The following is a 16,185-nucleotide window of genomic DNA, read 5'->3' as shown; positions in this document are numbered from 1 at the left end:
ACAGTAGCATATTATGTTGTTTGCATACTGTAGCAACATCCTTACATCAAATAAAAGATACAAAGTCTATATTAGGAGCAGAGCATTGTAAATTCCCTTAGAAAAGCTTTACAAATATGGCTCATTGGTCATAGGGGGAGGGATTAATTGTCATGCAGCGGGTTGGGCTGTTGTTGTGGGTACCAGTGCTGGGGCAGGGCCTGTGTCTTTGGGGCTGCTGGCTAGGTTGGTTTTGTTGTTAACCTGTAGGTGGGATGAGGAGCAGATCACACATTACCAAATATCACACTGAGGGGTCTACTGTATTATACTGGGGAAACAAAATGACACAAAACTGGGAAAAAGAAAACTGGGAAGATCCACAAATAGAAAAACACAGATATGCTGATGGACGTACTGTAGATATACATGCGGAAGTAGTGTATGATCGGATGATGCCAATTTATGGAATGGAAATAACAGAAATGTACAGTACACAGGATGAATACATATCATATCATCATATAAACATATGATGTACCGTAAATAGTAATAAGAATATATAGTTCAGGCATGAAACTCTAAACTTATCGCTAATTGGGTCATTCAAACGCGTCCCAAGCCAATCAGAAATACTTCCTTATTCACGTAACCATATACATACTGTATAAAGCATTATTATTATATTACCTGTGCTCAGTATGTGGCGCCATTAAGAAAATCTATTTCATCCCTCTTCCTCCCCAGCTCCACCTGTAGAGATCTGCTACGTGGGTTCTACATTCTAGCAGCAGCCTCCCTTTGTTATTTTTGACGAAGCTGTTTTACTATTTACTAAATCTGCGTAGCATATCTCGTCCGCCAAAATCAAGCTTATTTACATCATGTGTGTAAAAGTTTTTTTCAGCAGATTCTTTATTTTGGTGTTAAACTTATTAAAATTATAATTCTATCCACTATGTTATGTTTGAAAAATATTCTTAAAATATGATGCAAATTAACTTTAAATCTTGCTTTATGAGCATTACTTTTCTTTTACTTATAGCTAATAAAAGCAAATTTAGACACCCAAACTGCGTAAGTGACAGTGAAACCAACGTCACATTTTGTTACTCATGCCGTAAACATTTGTTCTAATCTGAGATTTGGTTTGGATTAAATAATCTGGGTCAGAAAAGGAAGCAGGACAAAATTCAAAGACTGAAACATGGTGGGTTAAAAAAAGGGGTAAATTCACCAGAGGAAGTACCATTTCGTGTACTGTATTAAAAATCATCTTTTCAAGTAAATTAGACTTCTTGACATTGTGTGCTAAATCGAGTGTTGGGCGTTTCCCCATATCTGGACATTCTTATTTAATCTTAATAAATCATTATTATTGATTTAGCTGTCTTGCAAATATGAAATATATTAACTAATAAAAATATAAAAAATAGCTTGTGACTTAACCTGGTAGCTGGCCCAATAGATCCTCAAACCAAACTTTGAACCCTCTATGCCATAGAAAAGGATTGTCTTGGGCATAAGTGGTTTCTGATCAACATGCAAATAAATAATCAGCTATTTTATCAGTCGGCGAGATAGATTTTTGGTGAATTTCCCCCAATGTAAATTTTTTTAATGTATGTTACACATTGACAAAATCAAAACACATAAGAAAAGAGAAAATAAAAATGAGAATGATGGTAATTCCCCTTAATTTCCAGCAAATTCGGGGAATGAACTGAACACTCCAAATTGATCCAAATTGATTTTTGTTTTCCAATTTCCTTAATATATCCTCAAAAATGGAATTGAAACTGAATAAAATGCCACACAGCACTTTTGTTAAATTGTAAACTGATCCAATTAAAACCTCAGAATTTCTGGAAAAACATCCAACAGACAAAAGCAGATCTGTAGGATGCACAATGTTCCTGCTGTAAAATGATTCTCAGGCATTGCCAAGTTATGATGTTCTTTCTTGGTTTTGCCAAAAGATGAACAGGAAACAGGTTTAACCCACCTTCACACCATCTGTCTTCTTGTTCAACAAGGTTTTGGCTGCTGTTGATAAAAATGAAAGACAAACATAATTATTTGCATATAAAAATTTTACTAATCCAAGAAGGCACATGCAGCAGGCATTCTGGGATTTTTCGTTCTCCTTAAAACTTAAAAGTCATACAAATCGTCCATTGTTAGGGATATGATCTCTATAAAGCAATGCTAAGGGATCAAAAAGATTAAACCCAGGTTACGTTGAAAACCAGACGTAAGCAACTCTTTTCTTAGAGATGTGTGTTTGTTTTTAAAAATACCCCACTGTTCATAATTTTTTTGCATATGGTTCTACTTAGTTTTAATATTTTGTTATCTATGGCATAACATTTCACAGTAAGTGCCACCTTAGTTTTAAAATACATTTTTGGGGCCATGGTACATTGTGTGCCATAAATATAACTAGGATATTTAATCTGGTGAAAGTTACCAATTGGTAATCTAAAATCCTTGACATATCAAAATAATTATTTGAGCTCAAAACATGACTTGCCATGCATAAAAAGGCACAATGCATTTCTAAATACATAACAAATATCTCATGCTAGGTTTGATGCCGAGTTACTTTGATAGGGTGCGAATATTTTATTCAAAGTTTTTGCATAACAACACAGTATGCAGTATAAATGTATTATATACATTTGTCTATATTATAGTACAAGTAAACTTTATACTTTTCATTTTGTAATTATATAATAGTGTGCTGAATATTTTAGTTAACATTGTCTTCAGACAGCACACATTTTTCCTCGAAGAAAGAGTTGCTTGAAGACAGTTTACCACAGATTGAGTGCAGACAACCATACAACTTTCCATTCATTCAAAGCTGTTCTATGATTCTATAATAATTCTATATTTTGCTAACAGCTGTCATATTTAAAAGTTTTGAGCAATATAGCTTATACATAAATGTTTCATTCCATGATGTAAATGAACATATCCAGATGGAAATGTAACCAGAATGAGCAAGCATTGAAGATATAAGCAAGACAAGAAACGTTTACCTTCCAAATAGTTAAATACTGTACATTATTATTGTGATTACATTTACAAGGTGCTGTGTTTCCAACATACTCAAATAAAATATTTCTGCTGCATTGCTTAAAATAAAACAGTTAAAACTGTAACAATTGTTTAATTTAGTAAAAATTGTTAACTTTTAAAAGTCTAAATGCAAGATCTACCGTGTAGAGTAAATATCAGCAGACTTATGAATGTAATCTGTTTGATAACATGCAAACAAGGGTACGGTTGTCTCAGAGGAGCAGGGAAGTGTGTCAAACAAGCAAACCAGCTAACTGGTTAGAGTAAAAACACATCCCCTTCTCACGTCCAATCGGATTCTTACCTCACACGACACACAGGACCCCCCCCAAAAAAGAGACAAAGCAACGATGAACAGGAAAGAAAAGGTTTGAAAAAGGTACGCGACCCTTTCACTTTAAAAGACCTTTATCAAAAATAAACAAACATCAAATAATCCACAACACAACTTAAAACAAGGTATAAATAAAAAATAATGTAACCCAGAGGAATTCATAAACACACACATTCAGAGATCAGCGGTGCTAAACATACCTGAGAAGTTTCTTGTGACCAGCAGAGTGGTCAAAATTGCACCCTGGATGCAATAAAAGTTTTGTAAGTGAGAAAAAAGTGAGAAAAGGATGAGAACGGAAAGTACAGAACCGTACAAAGGCAACAGCATAAGAAATCTGCATGCCCTTATTTTTCTCAAATAAATGATTGACATTTGACCAACGTTGTGTAAAGACGTCTAGGGAAGAGACAAGAAATGCAGAAAGAACCAAACCTTGAGCTTTCTCCTGGCATTGAACTTCTTCAAGCACTCAACGGTCTCCTGTCTGTGCATCATGGAGGCTACAGTTGAGCGTTGCTGAAGAGAGAGAGAGAGAGAAATACACACATATAAGTGATAAGTGAGAATTAGGAAACCCTTCTGAAGAAGCGTGTGTGTTCATGTAGATTTCTTATGTTGAAAGACATACGCAGATCCATGGGTGTTTGAGAGCTTCGGCAGCCGTGATGCGTTTCGAAGGGTTGATGGTCAACATCTTATTAATCAGATCTTTAGCTTCGGGGGTCACCGTGTCCCACTCGGGGGAGGGAAACTATCAAAACACAAGTAATGAATCAGTTAATGACTGCGTAAGACACGTTGGCCTGGGAGCCCAGGGTACCGAAGAATAATTACATCAATTTATCATCGGATATGAGGAAGATTAGCAGATCATCAGATCAGAATCAGATTTCTTAGAAACCTAAGTAGTTTATTTATTGATTGCATCAAAAACTCCTGGGTTAATAAAATATGAATATTAAAGCGGCAATGCCTTTATTTCACCATCTCTGGTTGAAACATAAAATTGCAGGGGACTTTAGGTACTTATCTTTACGTTGGTTTAAAAACATAATAAAAATGTTACTGAGCTCTAAATTATATTTTGAATACATTCTGAACAGTTTATTGAAATACATTTACCACCACCGCTTCTTATCAATAACGTAAAAAACAAGATATTCTCAAACAGGAGCCAGTCATTCTAATGTCTTGAAGAGTGAATGTCTTCTGCTGTGTTTTGTGTGCATTTGAATGCTACGGCTTAAAAAATCATCATAAATATAGTTAGCAGGACTCACGTCATAGGCGCCAGCCTTGATCTGCTGGTAGAGGCGATGCTGGTCTTCATCCCAAAATGGCGGATATCCAACAAGCAGGATGTAGAGAATGACACCTATATGAAAGAGAGCTCCTGTTAGCAGAACAATCACAGTGGATCTTTCTTTAAGGCAAATATACATTAAGTATAGTGTAGATACAAATGCGTTTTATTTATCTATAGAGCACATGGCTGAATCTAAATGGTAAAAGATCAACGAAAAGGCGACTACTGTATGTCTCTGATATTTATTGATTTATGATTTCCATACTTGTATTATATTTATTATTATTGTATAGTCGTTATAAATTTTATTTATTTACTCAAAATACCCTCACCGTGCCTTTTACCAACGCAATACATTAGTCCATAATTCCAAATAATTGTTATAATCTCTTTAATAACAAGGGAAAATTGAAAGCTTGAAACCGAATATTTCTAAGCCTAAAAACAGAAAGACAATTTAGCAGAGACACTCCATTTGGCTGTTCAGATTCAACGCTGCTCAAAAACTCTATCAGGCTGCAATAATTTAATAATCAGTTAATGAGCTTCAACAATGACATCCATCAAAGCAACCCAGTGAAGAGGCTGATGTTGCCGCGATTCACTTACCACAGGCCCACATGTCGACCGGTTTGCCATAAGGATCTTTTCTCAAAACCTCTGGGGACAGATAACCTGGTGTACCAGCAAAACCTGGAGAGAAAAAAGCGGTTCAGAGAAATAAAGCAGCGGTTTACACAACAATTAATGATTATTCTTTCAAAGTTGGGAACCGAACATCACTGGCCCCCATTGACTTCTATTGTATGAACACAAAACCAATGCAAGTGAATGGGGCCAGTTAAAAACATTCTTCAATATATCTTCTTCTGTGTAATGGAAGAAAGTAAGTCATACAGGTTTGAAATGACAAGAGGGTGAGTAAATGATGACAGATCTTTTTTTTGCGGGGGTGAACTATCAATTTAACCTCATTCATGCCTTGGAAATATAATTACGATCTTATGTATATTGTCTAATGGAAATGATCTGATGTCTAACAGCATGGCTATCCAGTTAGACTGGACAGATGTCCTTATGTATAAAAATGATACTTACCAAACCATGCCTGCTGATCACCCTGGACCTCAATGGCCAAACCAAAGTCAGCAAGCTTAACTGCAGCTCCCTTCATCTTACTGGCCAATAGTAAATTCTCAGGCTATAAGAATCACACACACACACATATATTGTATAAATATACTGTATATAACACTGAATGTTATTCATTTTCACCTGGCTAATGGGCTGCTCTCAAAGCAGCTATTGATTGAATTAAAGCTTATTTTAGTTCGCTCAACGGTGGCCGTGCTGTGATGACTCACTCCTCCCCGCCAGGTTGAAAGACAGAACATATCGAAAGAAGTACGACAAAAGCTAAATCTGTCACACAGACTGAACGGTTCTCGCACAAATGTGGATTGATTATCGCCAGCTAAAAGGCTTTGTGTGGATTTCGGTAGACTAAAGAACAAAATATTAGATTCTCGGAAACAACGGGGCACTACAAAAAGCTATTTTCTGTTAGACAATACAGGATCTGGCCACCTCAAACGGTGCTAAATTTGGCACTGGACTACACTCAGTGGCACTGTCTGGAGCAGTGTGTGTGTCTGTGTCTTGACCTTCAGATCCCGGTGGACGATCCCATTGACATGGCAGTGATGAACGCTCTCCAAAATCTGCTGAATGCAGTGACTAAAGGAGAGAGAGAGAGAGAGAGAGAGAGAGAGAGAGAGAGAGAGAGAAACAGCGGCAATTAAAGGTAAGACAGAGAGGAAGTGTGACAATGGGTGACAGAAATAACAGAGGGGAAGAAAGAAAGAGAACAGGGACTTCATCGACCCTCTTATTCAATAAAATAAAATGTTGTGGGGGTCTGTACATATACTGTAGAATTATACAATCATGTGTATAGATGCAGTCACCTATCATCTATAAATAACTCGCTGTCCTTTGTTTTCATTACGCCAAGCTCGAAGACACACATGCAAAATTACGTTCACACAAGGAGGAAGTGGGGTACAATTTATCATCAATATAAATATCATCATTACAGGAAGAACACTTTAGACATCTCGAACCCTACAACAGAATCAGCGGCCTTAAAAAATGTTGCCCGTAAGCAGAAATCTTTTCACAGTAATGAATGTGATGATGTACTACCTTTGGGTGTTTGTGTATGTGTGTGTGCTTACCTGGCATCAGCTTCGCTGTAATATTCTCTCGCTACAATATCTTCAAACAGCTCACCTCCGGTAACCCTGAAGTCAAAGGTCAACATTTATGTCACGTAACCAAAAAGCCGGACTCCTGAACTAAAACAAAAAGGCATTAATAATCACCATAGCAAAATCGTTTTTAGAAATCAATTGTAAGCTATAATGAGCTGCTTGTTAAATGACAAACGAGAAGGACCAATCAGAGATGTTGCTGTTACCTTGGAAACAGGAATCATAGTGATCTCAACAATTGAGTACCACAGTGAGGACGTATATTTTTATGCAATGTCAGCCTTTTAACACTTCCAGTTCCATTGCCCCAAAGTCTATGGGTTTTTGGTAAATCGCCTGAAATAAGATCTGTAGCCAGGGGCATCGCAAGTGGAGGGAAAAGATGACTGAGTACATAGGGCCTTGGCATGTAAGGGGCCTTGAAGATACTGAAATTATGATTATTATTATTTTACAATTGTGTGCCTATACTGCGCGTCTGTGCATCTTCTCTGTCCGTCTCTAACTTTGAGAAGCTTCGGAAATGTCAGACGTCTGTGTAAATGCCTCACACGAGCACAGCACGCATGCAACAGAGAACTGCCCCTGGACCGTGCTTTGCCTATTGAGGATGACTGATCTATAATATATAGGTGAAAAAACATGTTTATCTTATGAATAAATATAAATGTCTAAGATTGAAATTGAATTGAGATAATCCAAAGAGAAAAAATGGTTTTACAATTTCCTGTTCTTTTTACTTTGTTACGTGCATTTGCAAATTATGTTACTTTAAGAATCCCGTTTGCAGTATGGTTTAAGTCAAAGGGGAAAAAGCAACATTTTATTAGATTTTATTTTGGAAAACAGTTTGTTATTTAAAGGCATGCTTGGCAAATAGAGCACTATGTTCTTTCATCATTCAAGTTGATTGAAACTGTATTTGCGCTGCAGTTCGTTACTCTTGCGATAGTGAAGTTCAGGTCTGTTTATTTGTTGGATGTAATATAAACGGTATAAGGCTGGATTTGGAGATTGTTTGAAACTGATAGATGGCACGGTCCCAGTGCTAAAAGATGCCTGACATGACCTGCACGAGGTAAGTGAAACTACGTCTGTGTTTTGTTGGCAATGGGTTGCAATAATGTATAAAATACCAAGGGATTAATGTGATGATGCTGTAGTTCCATCCCACTCTCCCCACTAGTTCCACCTCTAGCAGCTCGTGTCTTTCTGGATATAATCGTACAGCTGTATCTCTCTTTTATAAATGTGATAAAACGAATTACTCTTCGAAGATATGACGTATGCAATACTACTGTATAGACACTCAAGATTGATATAAGATTGGCAGAAACTGCCTGTGATACGCTACCAAAATGGTGGCCATGCTGAATAAACTGTTAAGATTTGTTATGATTATTGTTCAAGATTTTAAAATACAGAAATAAACTGCAAATGTACAAGTTGGGTGTAAAAGTTTATTTTAAAATATGCTACGTATATCAGGTTCATTCAGTAATGTTGAAATAAGCGGGCGTTCTCATGGGCTCTGACGTTTGCTTCAGGCTGTCCTCTGGACATTGTCCTGCTATCACATACTGTAAATATCAACTAGCACTTTGTATATGGGACAGGCTAATATTAAGCACGAAGAGTTTATATTGCATACTCACAGATCAAAAACTAGGTAATGGAAGCCTTCCTCAGATATGCTGTCATGAAGTCGCACTACGGAGAGAATTGTATGCTGTAATTTTCTCATATTTAGTTGCCGTCTTGCACCACAAATGAATGTGTGAATGTCTTTGGAAATTTACCAATATTCGGGTGTTTCAAGAGACGACAAATTCTGGCCTCTCTCTCCAACTTCTGGTGATCTGAAAAAGACAGATTTGTTGAGACAATGGATGACATATGGGACATATCTGTCACTGTGTGTATCTTAAGTGCAAACAGATTTGCTTGTGAAAGGCGCTTCATCATGTGTTATCTGAGCACACGTCTGCAGATCTTTGATTAACCACCAGGGGACAGTGCGCTGATATCTGTCAGCGTGTATGCCAGGCAGATGGCACCCTGACCTGCACAAAACTATAAATAACAACATGCTCCCTTCTCTCTTCTGTACTAATCCGATGAAAAAAGTGAAACGAACTAAACTTAACTCACAAGCAGAAGAAAAACATCATTTTTAAAGAACGATGTTGACTTGACCACATTCAATTAATGTTGACACATACAGTATTTTAAGTTGACCTGACTACTGTGTATCCATTTACATTTAGTCATTTAGCAGACGCTTGTATCCAAAGCGACTTACAAAGAGTTCGGGGAGCAATAAGCGATATGTCATACATACATACATACATAATTTGTGTATAGCAAATTATTAATTGTGTGGAAAAACATAAACATTGAAACATACGTATTTCGCCTCATACACTGTTTGTGTGACCAAGTCTTCAAATTTTTCAAAACCACTTTTTAACATCTACTAAATTCAAGATAGATGAAATCGAATTCTGTCCTCATTTTCACATTTGTTTTCAATTGATCTCACTTTTCTTTTTTCCCAAAGTAAAGTGATATGCATGATAGATTTTCTTGCATGATCTAAAAATAAGTTAAAGGGATAGTCGATTCTGTCATGATTTACTCACTTTCTGCAAACCTGTTGAACACAGAGAAACATATTTGGACGAATGCTTTCTTGGACCCCATTGACTACCATAGAAGGAAAAATTACAATGGTAGTCAAAAGTGCCCCAGAACTGTCCCACATTCTTCTAAATATCTTCTTTTGTGTTGAACAAAGAAATGTACATAGATTTGGAACAACTTGAGGGTGAGTTAATAATTATTAAAATGTTTTTTTGGGGGGGTTTGGTTGTTCTTTGAAGAACCATGGCAAGCGATACAGATCTCGGATCATTGGTCAGGTCGAGCACATTCCATTGTGGGATACATTTACTGTTAAACATTTTGGCACACATCACCTGCATATGTAACGCATCCCAAAGAATCCCTTTCTGTGCATGGTACACTGCATACTTTTGAAATAGTATGAGCAGTATGACGTGTGCTATCTGAAATCTATCACAGCCGATTCATAATGAAACGAAAATCCAGTGAATCACACAAAATATTGGATTTATTCAAATTCAAATTGTGATTTTAAGCATAATGATCAGCTCTAGGCCATGTTCAATTCCTCCTTTCATTTTTTTGAGAGGCAAACAGAATAAATGAAGTTAGGAGGTGGTGCTGGGGATAAACAAGATGCACATAAGCTCATATCGCTCAAATCTGATTTTTCTTTCCATTTGACGTTCAGTACATTTCAGTTTATCAGCTATCGGCCTCATCTGCAATCTTTTCCCTCAGTCCCCCACAACTCTCTCTATACCACTATTAAACACCCCCCATCACTCCCAAGCTCCACAGGTACGAAGTCCACCTACCAACCGGCCAGACATCTGTTGTCTAGCAACTATTCCACCAATCAGAAAGCAAAGTCCTCTCTTCCTCTCTGCAGTGGAACCAGCCCTGCATGCAAATATCACAGCACTCCGGATTCCATAAAGCCAGCACAACTTTCAAAGTTATCCTCCAAACTTTGACACATCTCCTTATAAAACTGAAGAAATTAGACGATTATAAGATGATGACACTTACAAGGTAACTTAACACTTAAAGTGACAGTTCTTCCAAAAATGAAAATTATATCATTTACTCGCCCTCTTGTCATTTCAAACCTGTATGACTTTCAACAGAACTAAAAGAAGATGTTTTGAAGAATGGTTTTGTGTCCATAAAATAGACGTGAATAGGTGGTTTGAAACGACAAGATTCAAATGATGGCAGAATTTTCATGTGTGGGTGAACTATCCCTTTAATTCTGGTGTTTTATAATAAAACAGCATTCAAGTTTGGGGAAAGGACTGCATCCAAAAAAAGATGTGCATAAGCAAGATATGCTCGGATCGACAACAGATGGCATATTCATACTGAACAATATCAAGTGCCATTAATCTGCTGTTGGACAAAGCACGACTTATTAAATAACACTTTCAACATGTCTATCCATTTCAAATGTTTTTATATTTAAAATACAAATGCAAAACGTTAATTTGACAATCTGCGTACTTATGATTACTACATATTTTCCGGCTGTAAGCCCAAGCTAATATTACATATCATATCTTGTTCTTAAAGTGGTAGGTCAACACCTGTATAAGTATGTCACATGACACATGGAACGACCATGTGACCGGTCTGCACTGTGCTATTGTGCCAACAGCACGCGCTTTTCGAGTTGACAAGGCCAAACGCTAATGCTATCAATCGTTGCATTATCTAAACCACACACAAAGGACTGAATGCGAGTGACATGACGGAAGGAAGCTGTCTCTTTGTAAAGTACCATAGTTTACACTAGACTACATGCCACTTGTCAAAAGTAGTAGTGTGTGTATAGTTTGTCTATATTGAACATATAATGCAGCCTGGTCAGAAATAGGTAAAGACCTATATGTGACAGACTATCACCCCATCCCACACACACATACTCATCTTCTATCTGAAGCCTTCCGCACTGCAGCAGTGTGTGTGTGTATGAGATAGAGAGTATTCCTTCATGTTTGGTGCTGCTTTTCCAGGAGATTAATGAGAGATTTGAGATCAACAGGCGGGGGAGAGAGAGAGAGATAGAGAGAGAAAGCAATAAACACGGCAACGAATGACCAAATACTCGTCCTTTGACTTGACTATAGCAATCATGCTTGATAAATAAATAACATGGAACGCAGTCTTCTGATATGTGATCCAGATTCAACCAGATACTTCTTTATTTTACAGTTACCGTTGGATTTACAAGCAGCACCAGTTAACAAACGATAGGGCCTAGCACAAACAATAACAATATATACTGCTCAGAAGACATTCATAACGAATTGCAAATTGTTTTTGGAATAGCATTTATTTGCATTGCATTTGTATTTGTTGGACTATGTATGCCTAAATTGTGACATTGAAATGCAACTGGAACACGCTGTAGCTTTTTACATTTCTTTACATTACTTACAAGAATAAAATGTCAGTTGCAATGCAGTTGCTAAGGTGATCTTGCCTCTGAGGACGTTGCTATGCACTTACTACGTGAGGTTGCAATTAGGATATGCATGTGTAAGCAGAACATTTTTCACAAATGTGGAATTCATTTAAATTATTTTAAAACCTACACTCTAAAACACGCTGGGTTATTTTCAACCCATAGTTGGGTCAAAAAGGCCCAACCGTACTGGGTTGTTTGCACAATTTCTGGGTTATTTTACATTTACGCATTTGGCATACGCTTTTATCCAAAGGGCCTTGCATTGTACTATACATATGTTTCTGACTATGTGCAATCCCCTGGGAATCGAACCCATGACATTGGCATCGCTAGGACCACGCTCTAACCACTAAGCCAAAGTAAACCCAACAATTGGCTCTGTTGATTAATGATCTCTTAAAAATAAAGGTACTAAAGGGATCTTCAAAGCATTGCAATTGGGGAGAAAAAATAAGGTTCTTGAACTCTGCCACCTCCCATCGACCCACCAGTGTGTTCAATATTGTCTCATCAAATCTATAGGCTGTGGAGCACAAGACCAGACATATATGGTATCTTTTGAAAAGGTAAGAACCTTAGCTTCCTTACTAGTCTCATAAAAAGGACTGAAGGACTGACACTTTAGATTAAAGAAAATAATTGTAAATTAGGTGAAATTTAGACGATTTTCTGTACAATTAGACAATTTTAATTGAAAATGCCAAATATGCACAAGCACTTGTAGAAACCTTTTCCACTAAACAACCTTTTGTGCAACACAAAGATTCTGGAAAACTGGAAAAAAGGGCTAGTTCACCCCAAAAGAAAAATGCTATCATCATTTACTGACCTTCAAGCTGTTCCAAATCTGTATACATTTCTTTGTTCTGATGAACATGGAGACAAATATTTCGAAGAATGCTTATAACTAGACAGATTTTGCCCCCAATTGACTACCATAGAAGGAAAAAATAAAATGGTAGTCAAAAGTGCCCCAGAACTGTGTCCTACATTCTTCAAAATGTCTTCTTTTGTGATCAACGGAACAAGTAATTTTTCCTACAATGGAAGTCAATGGGGGACAAAATCTGTTATAAGCGTTCTTCCAAAAATCTTTCTCTGTGTTCATCAGAAATGCAAAGAAATGTATACACATTCGGAACAACTCAAAGGTGAGTAAATGATGACAGAATTTACATTTATTTATTTAAAGTATCCCTTTAAGGTTCTTATGGAAACACTGCTACAGTATGGTGTCTTTCGACTTTTTGCCAAAAATATTAGTGTAAAAGCACAACTTTAAAATATTTGTTTCTCTTATCCATATCACACACATGCAGTGCACGTGCGCACTCAAGGACACACCATGTTGAGGATGTACAACTGCAACCACCCAGGCAACAGCTTAGGACAGAACATTCGGTTCTATACGTTGAATGCTTGAGCAGGGAGAAACACAACAACCATTCACTAAACTGTGATTAGCTCCTTTATTTCCAGCCTCAGGAACTGAGGTGAAGTGCTTTTTGTGTCTCCTCAGGCATATGACCCTCATCTTCACGACACCACAGACTCTCCAGCGAGTTAAAGCCCATTAGAGAAACTGAACCACAGGTCAAAGAGCGACTGAGAACCCGGAACTGAGACGATGTGTCTCTAATTAAAAGTGCCCTAGCTATCTCTCTTCAGAATTCAGTGGCCTAGTTTATTAAAGTGAGTTTTTAGGTTTTACTACGTGCTTTCTGACACATTATGAGCACTGACCTACTAGTTCAGTACATGTGGACCAGAATATCTAACAAAAGTTCAGCTGTGTATTGAGGTAATGAGGGGATGCATTTTTGTACTGTGTGTGCGTGTGCGATGACATGTACAAGGTGCTGTCTGAGAAACCAATGAGTTTATTTTTAGCTTTGCAGCACCATAGCCTCTCATGTGATCGTACTCACCCTCTCTCCCACCAAGAGTGAATGACTCAACTGAGGTCAAGGAGATTCGGAGGTAGTGAATGTTCTAAAAAAACATTTCTGCGGGCTCATTTCAGGTGTTGGTTAATAGCATTATTAGAATTTAGCATGTGGACAGATTCTGCAAATAATCTCTAAAAGAATTGTAAATGAAACACCCCTGAAATGCAATCTTTGTTTAGAAATGTATTGTATTATAAAGAGAATGTATTTGTACTTTTGCGTATTAGATATTTTCAAATAAAACTATTGTTAAACCAAATTTTAAAACATCTGCATTAGTATCTGATACTCATATTTATTTATGCGAAATGCAGGCTAAAGGCCTGCAGAACATGATTTTTAACAGACGGATAGGTGTAACATGAATCTGTGTATATAATTTAAAGATATTTGGAAGAATGCTTGTAACAAACAATTCCTGGCCACCATTAACTACCATAGTAGGAAAAAGTAGTCAAACCTTCTTTTTCCTATATTCTTTGAAATATCTTATTTTGTGTTCAGCAGAACAAAGATAAAGCAATTTTTCCTACAATGGTAGTCAATGGTGGCCAAGAACTGTTTGGTTACAAGCATTCCCTCCGAATAGCTTTCTCTGTGTTCACCAGAACAAAGAAGTGTATACAGATTTGGAACAATTTATGGGTGATAAATTGAAGACAGAATTTTCATGTTTGGGTGAAGTATCCCTTTAACAATCAAGGACATGGAAAACAACAGTAATTCTTACATCTAATTCTAAAATGGTAATTCTTAACATGTTTCTCACAGCACCGTCATATATACTTCCCTTTGTGGTTTCTCTATTTCATCGCTGCTGCTCTGTGCAGTATTTACCTTACATAATACGCAAGCTGTGTGCTGCATGTCTGTTGACCTCTCTTTTGCCTTTTCTTAGTCTAGTTCTCTCGTTTACAGTCTGAACTTCCACTGCCTTTCTCCTCCTCTCTCTGCCTTCTTATTTTTACACTGAAAAAAAATAATTAGATTATGAGGCTGAGAATGTATCTTAAAGGGACAGCATACCCATAAACAAGCGGCAAACCTTCCGATCTCTCTAGTCAAGCCAACGCGGAAGTGACCCGTTAGATGGCTCCAAGTGAAAGCGGTATCTCATTGAGCTTCATGTTAAAATGGTCAACTTTACATCAGAAATATTTGCGGGCCATTTGAGTGACAAGTGGTTTCAGCAACAAGACGCCTCAGCTCCAACCACGTCCCACCTCTTTGCCCATTTTGGATTACCTGGGAGTGACGTGCTGGAAGATGAACGGCTCCGCCCACTTTAAGCTTCAAAACAGCACCTCAGAAACCTACGGGTGACATCACGGACACTACTTCCGTATTTTAAACAGTGCATGCCGCTCACCTGCAGTGTAGACTTTTAAGATGATATTGAATCAAACTTGCCGTAGATTTGTATGCAGCTTAGGGCTGCACATTTTGCACTTGGCTGTATTTTCGTCATGTTTATCAAAGTGAAAACCAGACATCACGGTGCACTTTCAGAGCCTCAAGTGCTCCAGTCTGGACTCTGGACAGCATCAAACTCTTGCAACGCAACCAATCAAATCTCAGGGTACAACCAAAATGTCAGCATAACCAATCAGAAAGTAAGAAACATTTTTAGACCCAAATGCTCATCGTTTTCATGATCAATCGTTGCTATTGCATTCGAGAACTACGGCCCATCTCTATGTTTTACATCTTTGATTTGTTAGTGTTTTCTCCTTTTTGTCCATAAGAAACATCCACTGTGTCAAATCTTTCAATGGGACAGAATTATTTACAGTATATTATCATATGTGTAGTATTGAAGGGACGGTTCAGCCAAAAAAAAATATTGTCATCATTTTCAATCCTGTATGACTTTCTTACTTCGGCAAAACACAAGATATTTTAAAGAATGTTGGTAACTGAACAATGGCGGTTCCCATTCCCTTTTATTGAAATTGAATGGACACAAAACCAATGCAAATCAATGGGTACAGCCGTGGTTTGGTTATATCTTCTTTGTGTTGTGCAGAAGAAAGAAAGTCATGCAGGTTTGAAATGACAAGCTGATGACAGAATTAAATTTTTGGGTGAACTATCCCTTTAATACGATATTAATAATAATGGTTTTCAATATCACTGTTATTTAAAAAATATATAGTGTGACA

General features: G+C 37.3%; 1 protein-coding gene across 7 annotated transcripts in view; it reads right to left on the bottom strand.

The window, feature by feature from the left end:
- camk2d2 (calcium/calmodulin-dependent protein kinase (CaM kinase) II delta 2) overlaps positions 1-16,185 on the bottom strand; it is a gene marked incomplete at its 3' end in the record, with an annotated part of 28,413 nt that overhangs the window by 9,210 nt on the left and 3,018 nt on the right. For 3 of the 7 annotated variants that reach the window (XM_079462836.1, XM_079462837.1, XM_079462842.1), the window contains exons 3-14: positions 8,779-8,838; positions 8,635-8,689; positions 6,944-7,009; positions 6,371-6,443; positions 5,805-5,907; positions 5,316-5,399; positions 4,681-4,775; positions 4,029-4,151; positions 3,833-3,916; positions 3,598-3,640; positions 1,985-2,025; positions 184-243 (exon numbers count right to left, since the gene is read on the bottom strand). In XM_079462836.1, the coding sequence (XP_079318962.1) occupies positions 184-243; positions 1,985-2,025; positions 3,598-3,640; positions 3,833-3,916; positions 4,029-4,151; positions 4,681-4,775; positions 5,316-5,399; positions 5,805-5,907; positions 6,371-6,443; positions 6,944-7,009; positions 8,635-8,689; positions 8,779-8,838 (887 nt within the window). The remainder of the gene's footprint in view (positions 1-183; positions 244-1,984; positions 2,026-3,597; positions 3,641-3,832; positions 3,917-4,028; positions 4,152-4,680; positions 4,776-5,315; positions 5,400-5,804; positions 5,908-6,370; positions 6,444-6,943; positions 7,010-8,634; positions 8,690-8,778; positions 8,839-16,185) is intronic. The other 4 variants (XM_079462839.1, XM_079462841.1, XM_079462838.1 and 1 more) reach the window with 3 other exon arrangements.

This window comes from Barbatula barbatula, assembly GCF_947034865.1.
Source record: "Barbatula barbatula genome assembly, chromosome: 8".
Taxonomy (NCBI): Eukaryota; Metazoa; Chordata; class Actinopteri; order Cypriniformes; family Nemacheilidae; genus Barbatula; species Barbatula barbatula.
Note: the sequence above shows the minus strand (reverse complement) of the source record. Positions and strands in the feature narration are given on the sequence as shown.